The following is a 20,056-nucleotide window of genomic DNA, read 5'->3' on the forward strand; positions in this document are numbered from 1 at the left end:
TCCTGAAGAGCAACCAGTACCTTCAAGGATATATCCCAGAGAAGGAGACTATTTGAAGTGTTACATATTCAATCAGCAACTGTGCTCCTTCTTCAGACTAACTCTCTTGAACGACTGAATGGAATAGACTTTATAATCAACTAACAGACCGGATGTGAAAGGCTCAGCCTACAAGACTGAGTGAGACTGTTTCAAATCGAGCAGCAGGGATACAGACACCGAAACAAAAAAAGGATGTATATGTCTAATGCATGAGGGTCTGAATCAGCAAGGAAGCAGAAACCCACCAAGGTGGGTCAGCTTCTTGTGACTGGAGTAAAATGGAAGGAAATTAACCTGGAATGTCTGCATGGAAAATGATGTGTGTGAGCGGCAAGATTTGGACACTGGATTTGGCGTTATGAAGGCATAAATCACACCAGTACTTGTGCTTGAAACACCTGTGGAGCATTTGCATAAAATTTGCCAAAAATGCCTACATGTCAAATAGAGATCATGGAGCACCCTCCCCCCTCCCAGTTCCACCCTCACAAACCCCTTGCCAGGAACCTTAGGAAAAAAAATCAGGATTTTTTTTTGAAATTTGGGAATGTCTGGGTTTTGTTAGATTTTCTTGGTGGGATGATTCAGCCTCTCTTTCTGCAAATTGGTACTGAAAATTCCCCAGCCATTTCACTTCAGGTATCCTATGGTAAATTGAACAAGGCTCCAGAGTGACTCATGAAACAGAACAACTCATAGCCCTGGTTAATCACAGTCTGGAAAACAAAAATACTCCAAAATATTTCATTCCCTTCCTTGTTTTTGTAAGTCTCACACTCTGTGTGTGTGTTTGTGTGCACGTGCATGTGTGTAAGGGGGGTGCGTACAGAGCGTTACCTATTCCAGGTAACAAGATTTGTAAGACATGCTAAACCGTCTGTTCCTCTGCTTCCCCAGAACTCTGCCTACTCAGTTTGTAGTCTGTATTGCACTTGTTTTGTTGTTTGCTTTTTTTTGTGATGTGTTGTTGATTTTTTTCTTTTTTTTTCTATTTTTTTTCCTTTTTTTTCTTTTTCTTTTTTTTTTTTTTAAACAGGCTGGAAAACATTAACCTCTTTAGCATGAGTGTGCAGCTCTCCCTCCACTTGCTTTTTTCCTCAGCTGGCCAGGTGCCACCTCTTCTATCTTGTGCAGTTTCCAACAAAGAAAAGGAGAGGAGAAGAAAAAACAAACAAACAAACAAACAAAAAAGGAATTAAAAAAAAAAACAGAAAAAAAGAGAAAGAAAAAGGCACACCATGCTCCTCTGCTGTATGAGTTCTTTGTCTCCTCCGCTTTGTGTTAAGGCCTCCTGAATTCCTCGGCTCAGACCGTCGTGACCCTCATGACGAGCTCTCTGTTACTACTAGACTGACTCCTCTGTTCGTGAGGCCTCAGGTGGCTGAGTATATGCAGGATGGTATAAGCACAGTGGTGGTCAGAGAGGGTGCCTGTGGCATGGCCGGCAGCCCGTGCCCCGCTGTCGGCTGGAGCGGAGTTAGTGGCTGTACCACCAGTGGAGGACGAGTGGGTGGTTTGGGAGGAGGGGCGCTGATTTGTCCTGGTCCCTGTTTTTTGTTCCTCCATGTCCTTTGTTTTGTCATAGTTCAGCACTTTCCACTGCTGATTGACCGCCTGCCACCGCTTAAAAATCCGGTAAACCGAGGGCCCTTCATGTATTATTAGACCTGGAGGGAAGGGGGAAAGAAATAAACATAAAACAGAAACAAAACTTTAGAAAGAACCATAAACCTACCCCAGCATCCTGCCCCCACCTAGCTGGTTAGTTCAGCTCTTCCCCAGCCAGTGTTTATTCAACGATAAATCACATATTTTAATTACCGACTGGCGCAGCACTGATGCTCCTGCTCTGCTGGATCCTTTTTCCCCTGAATTAAAAGGATTACAGCTTTATCCCAGCAATCAATAAACAGATCGTAAATGCAGCAGAGTGAGTTATGCCCTTACAGCACAACCGTATCTGTTTACCAATAAACGCCTGAGGTTTATCTATCACTGGACTAGTTTCGCATGCTGCATAGGCATGATTCACCCAGCTAACGGCATGTGTTTGGAGGGGGTGTACCTGGGTCTGACGTGCTGGTGACGTCTGCTGCACCAGCGTCATGTGTGTGCACAGCCCTAGTCTCTCCCCACACACACAGCAGCAGAGCAGACACGCACATGGAGGCCAGAGGCCGCAACAGAGCAAAACAAAAGGTCTGTCAATACCTGTAAATGGTTTGTCATCCTAGGCAAAGTTTTGCATATGATGAAGTATCTGCAGAGCAGGTCCTTCATTGTACATCACTGCTCCCTTCCCAGGGGGAAAAAAGCATACTTAAAAGAAAGGGCAGACGAGTTTACGGTGTACGTACTCCAAGTATGCATGTAATGTGTATGACCTGCTACCCATCTGCATATACCAGAGTTGATGTCCAGGGGATGGTACTGAGCTATGGGACACCTGACTTTTAATGTTCTGTACAGTTGAACAAGACAACAAGCAGTTCAAGCCCTCCCACCAGCAGTTAGCTTACCTCCCAGCAGCCTCTGTCATCCTCCCTACCCTTGCAAGAAGACGGAAGGATTAAATAATGTTAGTTGTTCAGATTATGACAGTACTTTAGCATTAAGATCTTACTATTCAAGCTGCTGGCTCTGGATAGATCCTTTGAAAGCACTAGGTCCAGCAGTAACTGCAACACTGCATTGCTCTTCTCCCCTGAGGCTGGAGGAAGTTTCAACATCTCATGTAGACTGATTTAGCTGACAAATTGTACTATAACTGACAAGCTTTGCTACAGAGTGGGATCTATGCACAATGAGGGGGTCTGAATCTCCTTGTTTTGCAGCAGTCTGCACGTTGTGAAAATGCTTTTGTGTCTCATGTAACTGAAGCCAGACCAGCAAGATAGGACTGGGTAAATTAGCACATGGATAGCTTCAATTGTTCTTAATAACAATGGCTTCACCATTCTTGCTCAGGATCAAGGTTATCAGTAATGTTTCTAAGAACAGCTCTCTTCCCTACCCTGTTGCAAGCGTATAAATACAACAGCAAAGAACAAAAGACCCACAAGAAATAAGAAGCAAAATCATGCCTGAATGAGGAGTTTGTCTTAACCAGCAGTGTGTGGAGAGATGATGGTCACCACAGAATAAAGTGGCTTATGGCTATCCCTGGTGAATCAAATGCTACAGCTTTACTCTCCACCCACCTTTTCCAGACTGTTCTAGTTTCTGATGGCAAATAATTACTGGAGTAAACCTGTGCTATATCATAATATCTGAAGGTCATCTTACCCTTACAACTAATCTCCCCATTACTACTGATGGGGTGCAGCCCTCTGGTTTCTCAGACTTTTCATCTGATTTTTCAGAGTTTAAACCCTACTTTAAGTACAGATTGAGTTTCTAGCCTCTCTGGTGTTAAGCATAACTAGAAGCCCTGATGACCTGATCACAGATTAGCTTCAGGGGGACTCTCACAGTTGTTGTATTGGGGTGCTGAGCCTGCTTGCTGGCTGTAGAAGTAATTACACTGGATAGCTGAAGTATGCAGATCTGGCTGTTCTGGGACAGGGAATGGCACTGGGCACTACAGTATGAGAGAAATCTTCCCTCTGGTTCCCACAGACCACTGACATTACACAGCTGTAATCCTGTAGTTATGCTGGCATTTCATAACAAAACACCATGATGTACTAATAGAAAAACACGGGTTTTCCTCCCTACTTTGAGGCATGGTTGAGAATTCTGACGTCCTCTGATCAAAGCATCAACTATAAAAAGGACTTAGGGAAAGCCTGCAGATCCAGCCAAGGAGACAGAGCTTTGAAGCAGGCCTGAAGTGGATCAGCCCATGACAAGGAACATTAGACATATATTTAAATGAGCTGTCTGATCTGGAATGAATGAAATTCCTCTCTGATCAATGACAGAACCAATGTTTCTCTGAGACCACTTTAAGCCTTGGATAAAAGAGCTGAAATCGAACGTCTTCTCCTTGGCTGTAGAACATTCTCCATAGAATCAAATCCATTCTCCAAAGTATTAAACACTGAGCCAGAATTGTAAATCTATTCTTAATTACCTTATCACAAATATTTAATGCGCAGCCTGATTCAAGAGGGCTGTTTATAAAATTCTTGTTTGTTTGCCTTCTAATTATAAATGTTTATGATCTTATGCAATTAACTGTGTGATGCTGATGGATGGGTTGCTGAGTCAACTGAGCACCTGTTTTCTTAGATTATTTTGGTTTCTCAGTATCTATAAAAGTACAAAGTAACTTGTTTTCATCTGTATTTACTGGGCTCTAAATTACTTATTGATTTCCCAGTGTCAAGCTCAGGAAGCTGTAAAATTAAAAAGGAACCGAGTGGAGGGGTGGGCAGGGAGGTGGAAGTAACAGTGATTCATTTGCAAGAGTAAATGCCAAGAGTAAGCAAGAGCCCATCAGTTTATATCAAGCTGCAGGATGCTTAATGCTCCCATTGAAACAAATTTTGTCTGCCTGAGATAAATTAGGATTGGAATTCCTATGTTCAGCTCTGTGTGTCCCTTTATAGAAACACTCCTCCCTCTAGCATCATTCTTATTTACAGAGGTGAAACTTTCCAATTAAAGGCCAGACTTAAGTGGGAAATCCTTCAGGAAGAACTGTATTTAACTAGGATTGTCCACCTAGAGGCAATTATTCCATAAGCAAAATCCTGTGTTATGTGGGGAAGATAGCAGGTTGGTGTGAGCTACATGTTGTTCACTTATCTCTCTTCAGTGCAGAAATATCTGTACAAGAACTTCAGATGGATTCTGGTAGTGGCCTGATCTTTTTCCACTCTTCCTGAGTTTATCTTGCCCTTTCTGCTTCATAAAATCTCTTCTCAGTGGATCCTCCATGAAAACCATCCTCTTGTTTTATACAAAATGTGCTGGTCCAGAAATCTGTTGTTTGTGGTGCTGGCGAAAGGAAACTCCTATGGAGACATGCTGTTCTCATTACCATTTTCTCATGAAGGGACCTGGCTGGTCTTGGTTTCACAAGAAATTCTTTGGGCTGAAAATTTGCTGAATGCTGGAAGAAATATTCAGGGGAACTATAGTATACACTTGTTTTGTTCTTATTTCACTTTTCAGGCTGTTCATGGCCAATGATGGAAGCAGAGCTGCTGGCTAGATGGAGACTTGGCCATTATATTCTTAGATATTTCTACTTGCAAAGGCTTGTGCCATGAAAACATCTCCCAGGTAGCTCTGGAGCTGGAGGCAGCCCATATGATGTGGTGGGATCATTAACCTGACAGCAAAGTCTGAAAAAAAGTAATTCTAATGCCTCTGCCTGCAGTGCTCTGTTGGTGCAGCTGTGCTGTTCCCAGGACAAGACATAGTAACTCTGAGCTAATATGGAAGGGCTAACCCAGTGCAGTGCTCTGCATTAACACATTCTGAATCTGAAACAGTATGTACAGGAAACCATACTGATCTCTTTCCACTGTGTTCATTCTCTCTATATGTTAGCCTTTTTTGCTCTTTCTCTTGTGGCTTTTTTTGTTATTGACTCCATGCAGAGAGACAGATCATGTTAAGCCCTGTGGAACTCTGTAGAGTCCAGGCAGGCAGGACTAGTGATGGTGCTGGGTGCAGCAATTACTTCCCAGAGCTGAGAAGTTGCTTTGTGCTTCACAGCACAGGCAAACAGAACAATACCTTGGCAATAGGTTATACCAAACTTGTACACATTGCTTACACTGGTATCTTACTCTTCCTTTCATTTATTATACACGGGAGAGTACCCAGAACCTCACCACAGCTCTTAACACAAAACTGGCAGTAAGTGACTCAGCTCCAAAGTGCACAGAGCCTGGTGCCAGATTTGATTTAAAGCAACAGGTAAGCAACATCAATACAGGTTACCTAGGCAAGGGTTGGGTCAGTGCAGTTGAATGCCAAATCAGTGCATGTCCCCAGCATCTGGGAGAACAAGCTGACAACTGTTGACTCTGTGGAAAGACATCTTTTCCACTTACCACCACTCTCCCACCCCTTTTCATCCCAGAGCAAGAATAACTGGACCATTTCTTTTCCAGATGATGAAGATGCAGTCTGCAACAGAGCTAGCACTGGTGAAAGCAGTTTAATTTCTATGTTCTTCTGATTGCCGCAGCTAACTCTGAGCTGGGCTCTTCAAATACAAGAGTTAAAAAGAGAAGCATGACCAAGGGTGGATATCATAGCACAGAGGTAAGGCTCATGTCACTGCAGGATTTCTCTAAGCCTTGAAACACCTGCCCACACCACAAAATGATCCACGTGGACAATCTCTGTGCAAGGAAATGTTCTTGGTGCTGAGGGTGGACACATATAGCCGTGTGCAGGTGGCCCTTTGTTTCTTGGGATTAGTCAGGACAGAGGTGCATTGCCATCAGGAGGCCTGTGGCAAGACTGGTCAAGAGAGAGTTCCTCAGCCCAATAGCTAGAAGGGCTGTTGCAAGAACATGGGCAAAACTCAGATGTAATAAGGGCAATTCTGCCTGTGCCTCTGGATGGGTGAGGGGGAAGTCAGTTGGTGTACCACCATCCTGAGATTAACCTAAGCAGCTGTGAGCCTCCAACTTAAGGCAAATGTGGAGCAGTAGTTTTCCAGAAATGACAAGCAATCCCCTTCTTGCATTGTCAGACTCTGCCACCAAGTGATCCTGTCACCAGGACTTTCAGCCTCTAATTAACCTTCCTCTTATTCCAATGTGCCACATAGTTTATTGAAAGAGATCGGTAAAATCTTGGGGCAGGAACTGTTTCTCCTATTTGCCAGTAAAGAAACCATTAAAAACAAGGCTTCTGCTGACAGTGAGTACATCACCCCTGTGCTGACATTCATATGACTTACAGGAAAAAAAAATCACCGTTCATTCAAGCCAGTTACTCCGTCCTGCTTCCCATAAAGCCCCTGTCCTGCCACCTGAGTGGTCACCTCTTGTTTCCACCTTCAGCAGCACTTTCACCCTTCAGTTTCCTTTCCAAATACAGTCTCATCTCAGACACAGCTGACATGCTTCAGCCCATTTCTGCTGCTTTCTTTGCTGGGTGTCAAGGGAAGATTATGGCAGTTCTGATCAAAGCATGCAAAGGTTTGCATCCATAGAAGAAGTGATTTAGGCCAAGGTAAACCAGCCCTCCTGGGAGATAACACGTTCATTGCTGGTCTTTCTCTCTGTTGACATCATTGCATACACAAAACCTTCTCCCTCTTTCTGGGAATTCTTTAATCTTTTGTGACAATCTCAAATTTCCCCACTTTTATTCACAAAGCTTCTGCAGCTCAGCCCTCACTCATCTCTTTGCCCTAATCTCATCCTATATGCTTCATTCTAGCTGTCTTTTATCTTAACCTAAGAGTAGAAAAGTGGCTGCATTGGTTCAGACAAGGGGTCTGTCTCTTATAGCATCCTGTCTCTAGCAGTGGCCAACAGTACAAGGAAGGTGTAAAAACAAAGCCAGGAGAGTGATGTTTGCCTGATGGGCTTTGCACACTGTAGGGGCCATACCTAGCCACAGGTGTTCTCTTTTGGTTCATTTGTGTACCCTAACCATAGATTTCTAGTGTTGTACAGTAAAGTATATAGACTTTTGCTCTGCATTTACTCAAGTTAGGCTGCCCCACCACTTCCCAAATTCTCATACATAGTCCCCATAAGATTACTCCATTCCAAAAAGGGCTTTAGAAATAACCATGAATATCTGCCTCATCCCAGCTTCACAAGTATCTCATAGTATGTGCGATATGAGTCACTGAGTTCCCACTGGACCCTTCTAATCATACTGCTTTCCACTGCAATCCTCTCTACTTTATCCCTCATCCATGACGCACAATAGTCATAAATAAACTGATAAACTGGGAAAAGAGAGCCAGAGGGACCTTTTCCAGGAAATATGAGATGGGAAAGGTGGACCTAGTATGTGGCATACCCCCATATTGTTTCAGGGTCAGTTCCTTTGAATATGACAAGTTCTTTAAACAATCTAGCATATTTAAATCCTCCAGTGGCTGAAACTCAGGGCTTCAGAACTATGCTCTGCAGGCAATGAGGAAGAAGATGTTGCTGAGGTGAGTAGCTTGAGAGAGGACGCCTACAACACCGGAGCGGAGCGGGGGGACATCAGCATCCAGGAGCCTCACCTCAGAGCGACAAGAGCCACTGAGGAGGGAGCCCCAAGTCCTCGACAGGACTTGCCCAGGAGCCAGCAGCTCAGCTCCCGCGAGGAGGTGACTCACCGGGGGTGGAGACAGGAGGAGTGGCACCAACTGTGAGTGGTTAAAAACCTACCCAGGGAGCGCGGTGACCAGGGTGAGCAAACAGAGCAGGTTGAGGCAGTTTGCGCTGCAGTTCGCATGGGCAGGCGAGCAGGTTGGTGAGCACTCGCCGTGTGATGAGGGGCTGGTCTGGGAGCTCTGACCTGGCTACCCCGACGGTGGCCAGTGAAGGCACCCAGACAGAGCCGGTAAGAGGGGAGGTTGCGGTGCAGAGCTTGAAGTGTAGAGAGTGCCTGCACTGGTCTTGTGAGGGAAAGGTGCAGAACGGGCAGGGCTGCACTCGGTGCTCCCTGGTGCAGGTCCTCCTCCAGCAGGTGGCTGAGCTACGGGATGCTGTCAGTGAACTGCAAGATGTCAGGGAAGCTGAGAGGAAGCAGGACTGCTTGCTGCAGGCCCAAACAGTGTAGGGGCCTCAAGCTTCCCCTCTAACTCATGGAGGGAAGAAGGAGGCTGTTAACCCGAGAAGCTGGGGATTAGTAACAAAAGAAAACAACAAAAGGAGGAAGAGAGCAATTAAAAGCAAAGGGCTTCCTCCTAAATCTGCTGTACCCACCCAGAACAGCTTTGCTGTCCTGCAGGGGCCTGATGCACTTGCATCAGAAACAGTCGGCTGGTGCACTGGTACAGAAAATCTCTACTGGTGCCGCCAGGAAAAAGCAGCTGGTTGTAGTAGTAGGGGACTCTGCCTTGAAAGGGACAGAAGTGCTCATCTGTCGGCCTGACCCGGTCATGAGGGAGGTGTGTTGCCTACCTGGGGCATGGATCAGGGATGTTGCAGAGAGGCTGCCTGCTCTAGTAAGTCCCACGGACTATTACCCGCTTCTAGTGATACATGTGGGTGCTAGGGATATAGATAGTAGTAGCCTGAGGAGTATAAAGAAGGAGTACAGAGCCCTGGGAGAGGTGGTCAGGGGTTCTGGAGCTCAGATAGTCTTTTTGACAATTCTCCAAGACACAGGGGAGGACCTTCCAAAGGCAAGGAGGATTGGACAGGTTAATAAATGGTTAAAAGGGTGGTGTCATAGTCAAGGGTTTGGGTGTCTTGGACATGGGGCCCACATTTGTAGGCCAGGCCTACTGGGGTCTGGTGGAACTGCTCTGATAAAGAAAGGGAAGAGTGGTTTTGCTGGGAGGCTTGCCAGACTTGTCAAGAATGCTTTAAACTAGTTGTGTTGGAGGAGGGGAGCATCATTCCATCCCAACACACCCAGTCAGTTGCCAGCACCTATAATAAATACTCCGAGCAATGTAGTAATATTCCAGCCGCTCCAGCCAACGAGCCGGCTTCATTTGGAGCTTGGATCAGATGCCTCTATACAAATGCCTGTAGCATGGGGAATAAACAAGAGGAATTAGAGACGTGGGCACATCTATGGGCCTACAATATAATAGGCGTCACAGAAACATGGTGGGATGGCTCCTGTGACTGGAGTGTTGGAATGGAAGGTTACAGGCTTTTTAGAAAAGACAGGCCCAGTAAGAGGGGAGGGGGAGTTGCCCTTTATGTTAGGGATAGGCTGGAGAGTATGGAACTCTGTCTGGGGACAGGTGAGCAGTTAACAGAAAGTTTGTAGGTCAGGGTTAAGGGGAAATCGGTGACGGGACACATTACTGTGGGGATATGTTACAGACCGCCTGATCAAGAGGAACCTGTGGATGAAGAACTCTACAAACAAATAGGAAAAGCCTCACACTCGCAGGCCCTTGTTCTCATGGGGGACTTCAACCATCCTGATATCTGTTGGGGCAACGGTACGGCCCGGCACAAGCAATCCAGGAGGTTTCTTGATTGTGTGGAAGACAATTTCCTTCTGCAAGCAATAAAGGAGCTGACGAGGAGAGGTGCCGTGCTTGACCTCGTGCTCACCAACAGGGAAGGGCTCGTTGGAAATGTGACTCTCCAGGGAGGATGCAGTGATCATGAAATGGTCGAATTTGAGGTCCTCAAGACAGTGAGAAGAGCGTGCAGTAAGCTCACTGCCCTGGACTTCAAGAGGGCAGACTTTGGCCTCTTCAGGAACCTGCTTAGCAAGGTTCCATGGGATATAGCCCTAGAGGGCAGGGGGGACCAAGACTGGTGGCTGATATTCAAGAATCACCTGCTACAAGCTCAGGAGTGTTGCATCCCGACTAGAAGGAAGTGCAGCAGGAGGGCCAGGAGACCTCCTTGGATGGATAAGGAGCTGCTGAGAAAAATTCAAAGGAAAAAAGAGGCTTATAAAAGGTGGAAACAAGGACAGGTGGCCTGGGATGAATACAGGGATGTTCTCCGGGAATTAGGGACCAAGTTAGGAAAGCTAAGGCCCAATTGGAGCTAAACTTGGCAAGGGATGTTAAAGATAATAGGAAGGGATTTTATAGGTATGTAGCAGCTAAAAAACAGACTAAGGACAATGTAGGTCCCCTCCGGAAGCTTTCGGGAGAACTGGCTACACAGGATTTGGAGAAGGCTGAGGCTCTGAATGACTTCTTTGCCTTGGTCTTCACTGGCAAAGGCTCTGACCGCAGCACCTGAGTCTTGGAAGGCAGACACAGGCACTGTGAAAACCTAGACCTTGGGCCCACTGTACATGAGGATCTGGTTCGAGACCATCTTAAGAACCTGAACATACACAAGTCCATGGGCCCTGATGAAATCCATCCGTGGGTCCTGAAGGAGCTGGTGAATGAAGTTGCAAAGCCACTGGCCATCATATTTGAAAAATCATGGCAGTCAGGTGAAGTTCCTGATGACTGCAAAAAGGGAAATATAACCCCCGTTTCCAAGAAAGGGAAAATGGATGACCCAGGGAATTACAGACCAGTCAGTCTCACCTCTGTGCCTGGCAAAATCTTGGAGCAGATTCTCCTGGAAGGCATGCTAGGGCACATGAAAAACAACAAGGTGCTTGGTGACAGCCAGCATGGCTTCACTAACGGGAAATCCTGCCTGACCAATTTGGTGGCCTTCTATGACGGGGCTACAAAAGTGATGGACAGGGGTGGAGCAGTTGACGTCATCTACCTGGACTTGTGCAAAGCGTTTGACACTGTCCCACATGACATCCTTGTCTCTAAATTGGAGAGACATCAATTTGATAGGTGGATCACTCGGTGGATAAAGAACTGGCTGGATGGTGGCACTCAAAGAGTTGTGGTCAACGGTTCAATGTCTGGCTGGAGACCAGTAACAAGTGGTGTCCCTCAGGGATCGGTGTTGGGACCGGTCTTGTTTAATATCTTTGTCGATGACATGGACAATTGAATTGAGTGTGCCCTCAGCGAGTTTGCCGATGACACCAAGCTGTGTGGTTCTGTTGATATGCTAGAGGGAAGGAATGCCGTTCAGAGGGACCTTGACACACTTGTGAGTTGGGCTGATGCCAACCTTATGAAGTTTAACCATGCCAAGTGCAAGGTCCTACACCTGGGTCGGAGCTATCCCAGGCACAGCTACAGGTTGGGCAAAAAGGAAATTCATGGTAGTCCTGCAGAGAAGGACTTGGGAGTGTTGGTTGATGAGAAACTGAACATGAGCTGGCAGTGTGCACTCACAGCCCAGAAAGCCAACCGTATCCTGGGCTGCATCAAAAGAAGCATAATCTGCAGGTCGAAGGAGGTGATCGTGCTCCTCTTCTCTGCTCTTGTGAGACCTCACTTGGAGTATTGTGTGCAGTTCTGGTGTCCTCAACATAAAAAGGACATGGAACTGTTAGAACAAGTCCATGGGAGGACCACGAGGATGATCAGGGGACTGGAGCACCTCCTGTATGAAGACAGGCTGAGAAAGTTGGGGCTGTTCAGCCTGGAGAAGAGAAGGCTGCGTGGAGACCTCATATCAGCCTTCCAGTATCTGAAGGGGGCCTACAGAGATGCTGGGGAGGGACTCTTCGCTAGGGACTGTAGTGATAGGACAAGGGGTAATGGGTTGAAACTTAAACAGCAGAGGTTTAGACTGGATATAAGGAAGAAATTCTTTACTGTGAGGGTGGTGAGGTACTGGAAGGGGTTGCCCAGGGAGGCAGTGAATGCTCCATCCCTGGCAGTGTTCAAGACCAGGTTGGATGAAGCCTTGGGTGATATGGTTTAGTGTGAGGTGTCCCTGCCCATGGCAGGGGGGGTTGGAGCTAGATGATCTGAAGGTCTTTGCCAACCTTAACTATTCTATGATTCTATGATTCTATGTACCAAGGCATGGGGAGAGGTAGATTCATAATTGTAAGTAATGTCATAGCACCAGTGCAGCTCTGCACTTGGGCTGATTTGGAAGAGGAGATGCGAACATTAGCACTGACCAGGTGAAGAATCAGGTATTGCCTTCCCTTTCCTCACTCTTGTTCATCACCTCCAGAACCTCTTAATTTTGTCCTTTCTTTGCAACTGAACTCCCCAGGAGGGTACAGTCCCCTGAGCAGAGAGGTGAAGGATCAGGACTGTACACCTTCCTTTTGATTCCCTGATGAAATAAACTGGCATGTCACACTTTTTGGCATGTCGCTGTCTTTGGCAGTGTGACTGCCTGGCCCAGCTTGTGTTTGGGATTCTGATTTTGTCTTCATAAGGGTAGCTATTTGCAATTCTCTTTATTCAATTCCATCTTGTTGATTTCTCGATTTGCCAAGATAATTTCAGTTGCTGATCTGATCCTCCAAAGTGCTTGCAGCCTTTCCAAGCTTGTTGTCAGCTGTGAATTTTATAACAGCTCTTCCTGTTTCATTATCAAAGCCATTAATAAAAATATTGAAGAGAGCAGAGTCCAAAGCAGTGCTACTTGAAATGTGTTTCCAGCCTCCAGCACACCACTGATAGCTCCTGAGAAAGCAGTTTTTTTATTGGCTGTGCACCTGTGTTATAGTTATTTAATCTAGACCACACTTCTCTGATTTGCTCAGGTGTATCAACCCAAAGCACCAAGAGAACTGCCCAAATTATGGCAAACCTCTCTGCTTCTTCCTCAGCCCCTAGAACAATTACCCTCCCAGATTAGATACAATTATACTCTCATGCTTATCACATGGTTAGTTACAAAAATGTTCCAGTATCTTTCTCTGAATCAGTAAAGCTGATTTGCCCTTCATTTTCTTGATCCTCAGTTCTACCTTCTTTAATGATAGAGATTACATTTAAAGCTAGGTACTCCGCTTGCATTTCCCCAGCTGCCTGGCACCTCCTGCATCCTCCTCAAGTTCCTGATGATGAAATGCTCATGGGTCAGAGCCTGCCCCTACAGCTTCCTCTGAAGTTCATTAGGACATGCTGACAAGGACAAAGCTAACTCATTTGAATGTTTTTGAGCCTGTTCTTTCCTGATTCTGCCCTGGGCTTCTCTCTTCTCATTAAAATTATTTTAGTTAAGTTTTGAAGACTGAAACAAAAACAACATTTAACGCTTTGGCCCTTTTTTGTATCATATACTGTTTGAGCTCTTAGACTTGCCGTGTTATTCTTACTTTATGTATGCTTATGGACCCATTTCTTACTGCCTTTTCTATCTCTGGATGGTCATCCTGGGGTTCGGTTGTGACAGCTCCCCTTGCCTGTGTGATTTCTGGAGACTTTTAATTAGTTGCAAGCTCTTCCTTCTGCCCTTGTATGATTGCAACTGCCGATTTTGGGTACTCAAAGAGCTCCTAATGCAGCCTCAGTACTCTCTTCCCACGCTTCTGAGCTTTCCCTTGCATAGGCACAGTTTGCTGTTGTGCCTTTAGTATCATCTTTTGGCAGCTGTGAGCTGTTCGCAGCTCTTTTATCCTTCAGATTCAATTCCCAGGAGACACTCCCTGCTCTGGTCCCCTGAGGCTGCTGCCTGCTTTTCTGGAGTCCATTATCCTCACATCATACTTTTCTTCAGCTCAGGAATGCTTTCATCGCACAGTCAATTCTCATACAAACTACTGCTACATTTAGGTTTTCAGGGATCCTTTGCTTTCTGGTGGAATCAAACAGGAAGCATAGATTCCTTCGTAACTGTCACCTACACTTGCCTAAATACAAATTCTGTTCCCAGAATGTGTAAAAAGCTTATTCTGCATACAGGGGAAGTTCAGGTAATGGGTGAATGAGAACTTCTGCCACTGTCTTTTAGAGTAGTTGCAGGACACTGGACCAGTGAGCAGGATGTCTCTGCTCCGGAAGACATCTAGCAAAGGTCTGCTCTGAATAATGCTGGAACTATACAAGCAGGTTGTGCAAGCTTAGCAATTGCCAGCATTGAATGACATATAGTATAAACTGAAAATGTGTTCATAATGATTAGCACTCAAATGAATTCTTGGCATATGGAAAAAAATAATTAGCTGATTATAATCAGACATATTCTTATCAATCATTCTCCATGCACATTCTTAAGTCTCTCAAGAACTGATTAAATATGTACAGATCTGGGCTGTGTTTTGGGTGGCTGCATGGCTGGACCCTGTTGAGTACTGTTGATCACTGGATGACATGTGCCATCACGGAGCACTCAGGTCTGGGGAAGATAAAACACTCCTTTTGCTCATTGCCCTTCAAGCTCATTTGCTGTAATGGGGCTCTACTGGCAGGCAGCTTTCACAGTGATGTGTATGCCATGCTTAGATCTCTTCAGGCCACAGGGGCCACAACTCCAGCAAAACTGAAACTGAGCCCCTCAGAGGGTGAGACCTCCATGGCCTGGGCAGAGCCCTCACCAGTGTATATGGAAAAGCTGCTCCCAGCCATCTTGGGGAGGTATTTTATGGAGGTGGGAACTCTTGCATTTTGGGTCATTAACAGCACAAGCAGGTTGGCTCACAACTAACCAGCAAACCTTGTGGTTATTACAGCTTATCTCCTCTCATGTAAGCTGGGGCTCAAGTGTGCTTCTGCCTCAAAGCTTCCTCAGCCCCAGGTGGGCCAGGATCCTCCACAAAGGCTGCAAGAGCCCTTCTCCTTCCTTGCTTCCTCCACTCCATCTGGCAGAGCAACGGGAGCAGCAGGTCCTATCTGGGCGGGTGGTTACACTATGCCCCAAGCTCCCTGCAGCCATTAACACCTAACCCTAGATTCATCAAGAGCCCTGCCAGATGGGAGATGGATCTAGTGTGCTGGCATCTCAGAGGGTCCCCATAGCTGCTATTCTACCAGGCAAGCAATGATGGCAGACCTCACCACTTTCCACACTGGGGCAGAGGGTGGGGGGGCTGGAGAAAGGAAGCAGGTGTTCTGTTCCTGAGGGGAGCTCTTGATGTGCCAGCAAGCAGTGTCTCTCTTGCAGATTTTGTGATTTTGCAGGATGCTGCTGAGCTATATGGCAAGAGACAACTTCCAGGTCATGACTGCAGCACATCATGAGTTCATGTAATACGTATATGTGGCAGTAATTCCCACGTGCATAAGATGCTGTGGGTTCCTCTTGGGAGAAGGAGCAATCCGTCTTACATACAGGGCATTTGTAGCTATGGAAAAAGGAACACTTAATCCAATGGGATGAATTGAGAGGACAGGTAGGGCTGCCTGTCATAGGGCTTGGGGAGCTGGTGGGTGCTAGAGACAGTACGTTGCAGGAGCATTTGGGGAGCTTTTATGGCTTGAAGGTAGACGCCAGCTTCTCTACAAGGTGCTGCCTTCATTGCAGAGCAGCCATCCTCAGCCGTGTCCTCTGTTCACTGGCATGTTCCTCTACAAGACACAGGCTGGGCCCTGTAGGGATGAGCTGGTAAGGCCCAAAATGAGGAAAGACTGACAAAATTAAGGAGCTGGTAGCAGATGTCCAAGGGAGAGGAAATTCCTTTTTGTTCAGAACTCCCACATGGTTTATTTGCAGTGGGAAAAACAGCATCAGCTGTCTGTAGGATGCCATCTGTGACAGAGGAGCTGGGCTGACCCTGGGAACCACACAAAGCACCACCATTGCTTTAGAAATGCTGCAGTATTTTCCACTGCAAGCATATGGACTACTAAACACCACAACCTTATCCTGTCCTGCCCAGACTAGCACTTTTACACCCTGCCTCAAAACTGGAACAAAAAAAAACCACAAACCAAGAAATAACAGTGAAAAATAGGTAAAATAAAAACCAGAGAAACTCTTGCTCAGGCAACAGATAAACCATAAACAAAAGCACTCCTGTAAACTCAGCTGGCTGTAGACAGCTACAGCAAAATGGATGTTGTACCCTTAAGGGCTTTTGTACTCATGTGGTATTTAATTCATAGCGCACAATAAAGCAGAGGATTAAAGGGCAGTCTCTAGCTATGCAGGCAGCAATAAATGAGACTCTTCTTGGAAAAAGCAAATAAATAAATGAAGATGAGAGCTCCACCAGCAAACCAGCCTTGCTGATGATTCATGCATCTCCAGCAGCATTTCCCACTTGTGAGTCTACCCATAACTGTGCCAGTATAAGAGGGCTTGGAGGTATTGCCCATATACCCCCTTGCTCTCTTAAAGTTTCCCTTTCTTGCTGTGGAGCTAGGATTATATAGAACCTCTTGATGCTTTCTTTTCTCAGATTTAAAATGGAGATGACAGCAACACACTGTATCTTCAAAAGACTTTGTGCCCAAGTTGCGTGCATGGCACATACTCTAGGTCTTTCAAAGAAGGGAGTAACTAATCATTTCACACTAGATTGAAAGGAGCACTGGACAAATGCACACCTTGGTCTCTGGGTTATTTTATGGATCTTTTCTACCTTTAGGTTTCCAGACATCCCCTTACAGAAGTCCCTGGAGGTGAATAGTCATGGTGAGGGGATCAAAAATACATGGCTCTGTCGTGGGTTCAGCACTAGCAGTCATTTTTCTCCTTCTTAGTGCTGGTGCTACACTGGTGTTATCAGCGTTGTTCCCAGGCCGAAAGTCAAAACCACAGCACTGCACCAGCTACTAGGAAGGCAAAAAAAGACTGCTACTGCTGAATCCATGACAGGCTCTCATTTCACTATGCTTCTGCCACAGCAGTCCATCCTCCTGGACTGCATCCTGAACCTTCCCATCCACTAGCTAATGTTACTTTCACCAAAGTGCTGCCTGTGCAGTGATGCTAGATCCTCAGCCATTCCTGGGACGCTTCTTTAAAGGCAAAGCTAGACAACAGAACTGGTTTGTGTAGGGTTTGGAAATCTGGCTTCACACTTTCTTGGAGTGAGACTTGAAAAAATCACACTGTCCCCCAGAATAGAAGAATAAATACGTATTTTCAGTCAGGTGAGAATGTTTCATTTGGTCTTCAATTTTTTAAAATGTTGTATTCCAGTTCTGACACTGAATTTAAAATACTCAGCATGAGCAGTCATCTCTAAATGCTAAATCTAAATGCTTTGTTCAATAATGATCAAAACATGACATTTGCTTATTGAAGGTAGAACTAGTGCCTCCCTCTTTGCTTTTATTAGCAAATGAAATTCTGTAAGAAAAAATTGGAATAGTTTCAGAGTTTTTCATTTTCTAAGGGATGCAGGTTCTGTCTGAGCCCAATCCCTCCAGCCACCCAAGTGCTCTTCCACTAAGAGGAATAGGGATCAGTTAGAATAGACATAAAGGTGAGTACAAATTACCCTTAACACAGGTTCCCCTAGGGTCGTGTAGGCACACAGACCAAATTAATGGATCTGGGAGTGCCTCTGAAGGTACAAGTCAGTGTGTGCATTGCGATTGCTTCTACTCTCCTGAGTGATATTCCCTCTCTGCCATGTAGGAAGGCATCTCAAGGACATGAAGCAGAAGTTGCTCATGGTGCTTTTTGGCTAGCCTATTGTCAGGACGATGGGACACACCATGGTGCAGCCTTTGTTTGGCTGCTTTGTCCTCCAGAGCCATGACAAAATCTTTCATTGCAGATCCCAGAATTCCGTGAGATTTCCAGGACCCTTACACCTTGGGTGCTGTGACCTCTCCTGTTTGCTCCCCTCAGTGTCCCCACAGCTCTCACCCTACCTTCTCCCCTGCAAAAGTCTTCACTTCTCACACAGAGGCACTACACAAAATTAAGGAAGGCAGTAGGAGCCAAGAGGACAGGGGTCTATCATTTCTGATCTGTTACTAGCTAGGATCTTTGGGAAGGCAAAACTTTTGCCTTCTTGCTCTGGGTACACAGGTTTCTTCCAGCAGATCTGAAGACCTTTTTAGGGGCTGTGATACCCCCCAGCTGAGTGCATGCTGATGCAGGCTGAAAGGGGCAGGTAAGAATTCATACACACCTATGGGATCCGTCAGAGCTGAGCTGACAAGAATGAAAACAACGAAAGGAACTGAGAGTGACTAAGCCAGCAACAAAGATCTAGAGAAGAGCCTTGTAGGACACAGGGAGGTCCATGATATAGCCATGGCTGAGCAGAGTGAATTGTCCCACTTGGCACTGTAAATGCCTGGACATTCGGCTCTTCACACTTCCCTGCATTCAGGTAGTGATAACTTGCCTGCCCCACACTCGCCCTGCCTGAATGTCACTGCTGTGGGTTTGTTTGCTGGCCGTACCTCTTCTGAGAAGGTAAAGCTATGGCTGCACTACTGGGCACGGGTTCCCTGCCATTATTGAATCTTACTGAATAACTTCTGCTTAACACTGCATGGTCATATGAGTATTGTGGATCCAGCTCTGCCATAGGGCAGAAGGACTCAGGCTGGCTCAGGAAGAAAAGTGCTGCTTCAGAGAGTAACTTCCAGGCAGAAGAGGTTTAGCAATTTAGTCCATGGGCCTGTTTGCAGTACTCTTGCTTACAGACTGTTCTGTCTGGGTCTGACAGATGTCTCTATTGATAGGTAGCCATCTCTCCAGGAAAAGAACCAATCAGTCACTACTATAGGAAGCTACCCCAGAGCTGGAATAATGTGGCTTCATGTTAATCTCTTCTTACCTCTGCTTCTGGCTCCCTACAGAGCTGGTGACACATAAAAACCAGCCTCATCCCCTATGCATGTGGAATGACCCCCTGTAGCTTCATCTTTGACTACAGAGTTGACTTCTCTTGCTATGGCCACAGTGACATGCCATGGACCACAGCCTCCCACCTCCAGGAGTAATGTGTCTGCAGGGATAGAAGCTGTAGTAGGAGGAGTAATGGGACAGAAGGCAGTTGTAAAAACACAGCCTGGCACAGAGCTGAGGACTTTTCCCATCCTTTACTAGACAGCACAATTTATGCAGCTGGTGCAGGAGATCCTACCAGCTGCCAATAAGGGAATCTCCTGCCATAGTCTAGAAGCTATGACAGGCAGGTGAATGCTTCTGCTTCTGCCCATCAGTGGGAACTTAACCCATGGACATCAGACACTTGATTCCAGCATGGGGTTTAGTGACAGGGAAGCATCATTCTAACATATCACCCTCAAAAGCACAAGATGCAGTTCAGAAGGCAAAAGGATTTATTTTCTCCCTCAAAAATGTTAATTATGTTGCCCTCATTAAATGTTAAACACATTGATCCACTGGAGCAGAGAGTACCATATGGTTATTAATGACAAAATACATCTTTGGAGCCCTGTTGTAATAGTGAGATACTGCATGGGGATGGAGGTAGTGAAGGAGTGTGGAGTTGAAAGGGCATGTGTGAAAGGTGCTGCTCTGACTGTGCTGGAAGCCAAGCTCCTTCCCTGCAAGAAGGGAGGGGGCTCAGAGCCAGGTCCAAACCCCATGGCTCTTTGCTCAGCAGCGACATGATTGTTCTGTGGAGAGCTGCCGGAGATGCACTGGAGTTCAGTAGGTGCATTGAGCCCTGCAAGAATGCCTACTGGTGAAAGCAGCACACATGCACACATGCCAGCTGTCCCCCTCTGCTC

At 46.1% G+C, this 20,056-nt stretch overlaps 1 protein-coding gene across 1 annotated transcript in view; it reads right to left on the reverse strand.

The window, feature by feature from the left end:
• Positions 1-1,305: 1,305 nt before the first annotated feature.
• Positions 1,306-20,056, reverse strand: part of MARCHF4 (membrane associated ring-CH-type finger 4) — a 106,875-nt gene continuing 88,124 nt past the window's right edge. Inside the window, exon 4 of the mRNA XM_034062394.1 lies at positions 1,306-1,709. Within this exon, the coding sequence (XP_033918285.1) occupies positions 1,348-1,709 (362 nt within the window). The 3' untranslated portion in view covers positions 1,306-1,347. The remainder of the gene's footprint in view (positions 1,710-20,056) is intronic.

This window comes from Melopsittacus undulatus, chromosome 4 (genome assembly GCF_012275295.1).
Source record: "Melopsittacus undulatus isolate bMelUnd1 chromosome 4, bMelUnd1.mat.Z, whole genome shotgun sequence".
Lineage (NCBI taxonomy): Eukaryota > Metazoa > Chordata > Aves > Psittaciformes > Psittaculidae > Melopsittacus > Melopsittacus undulatus.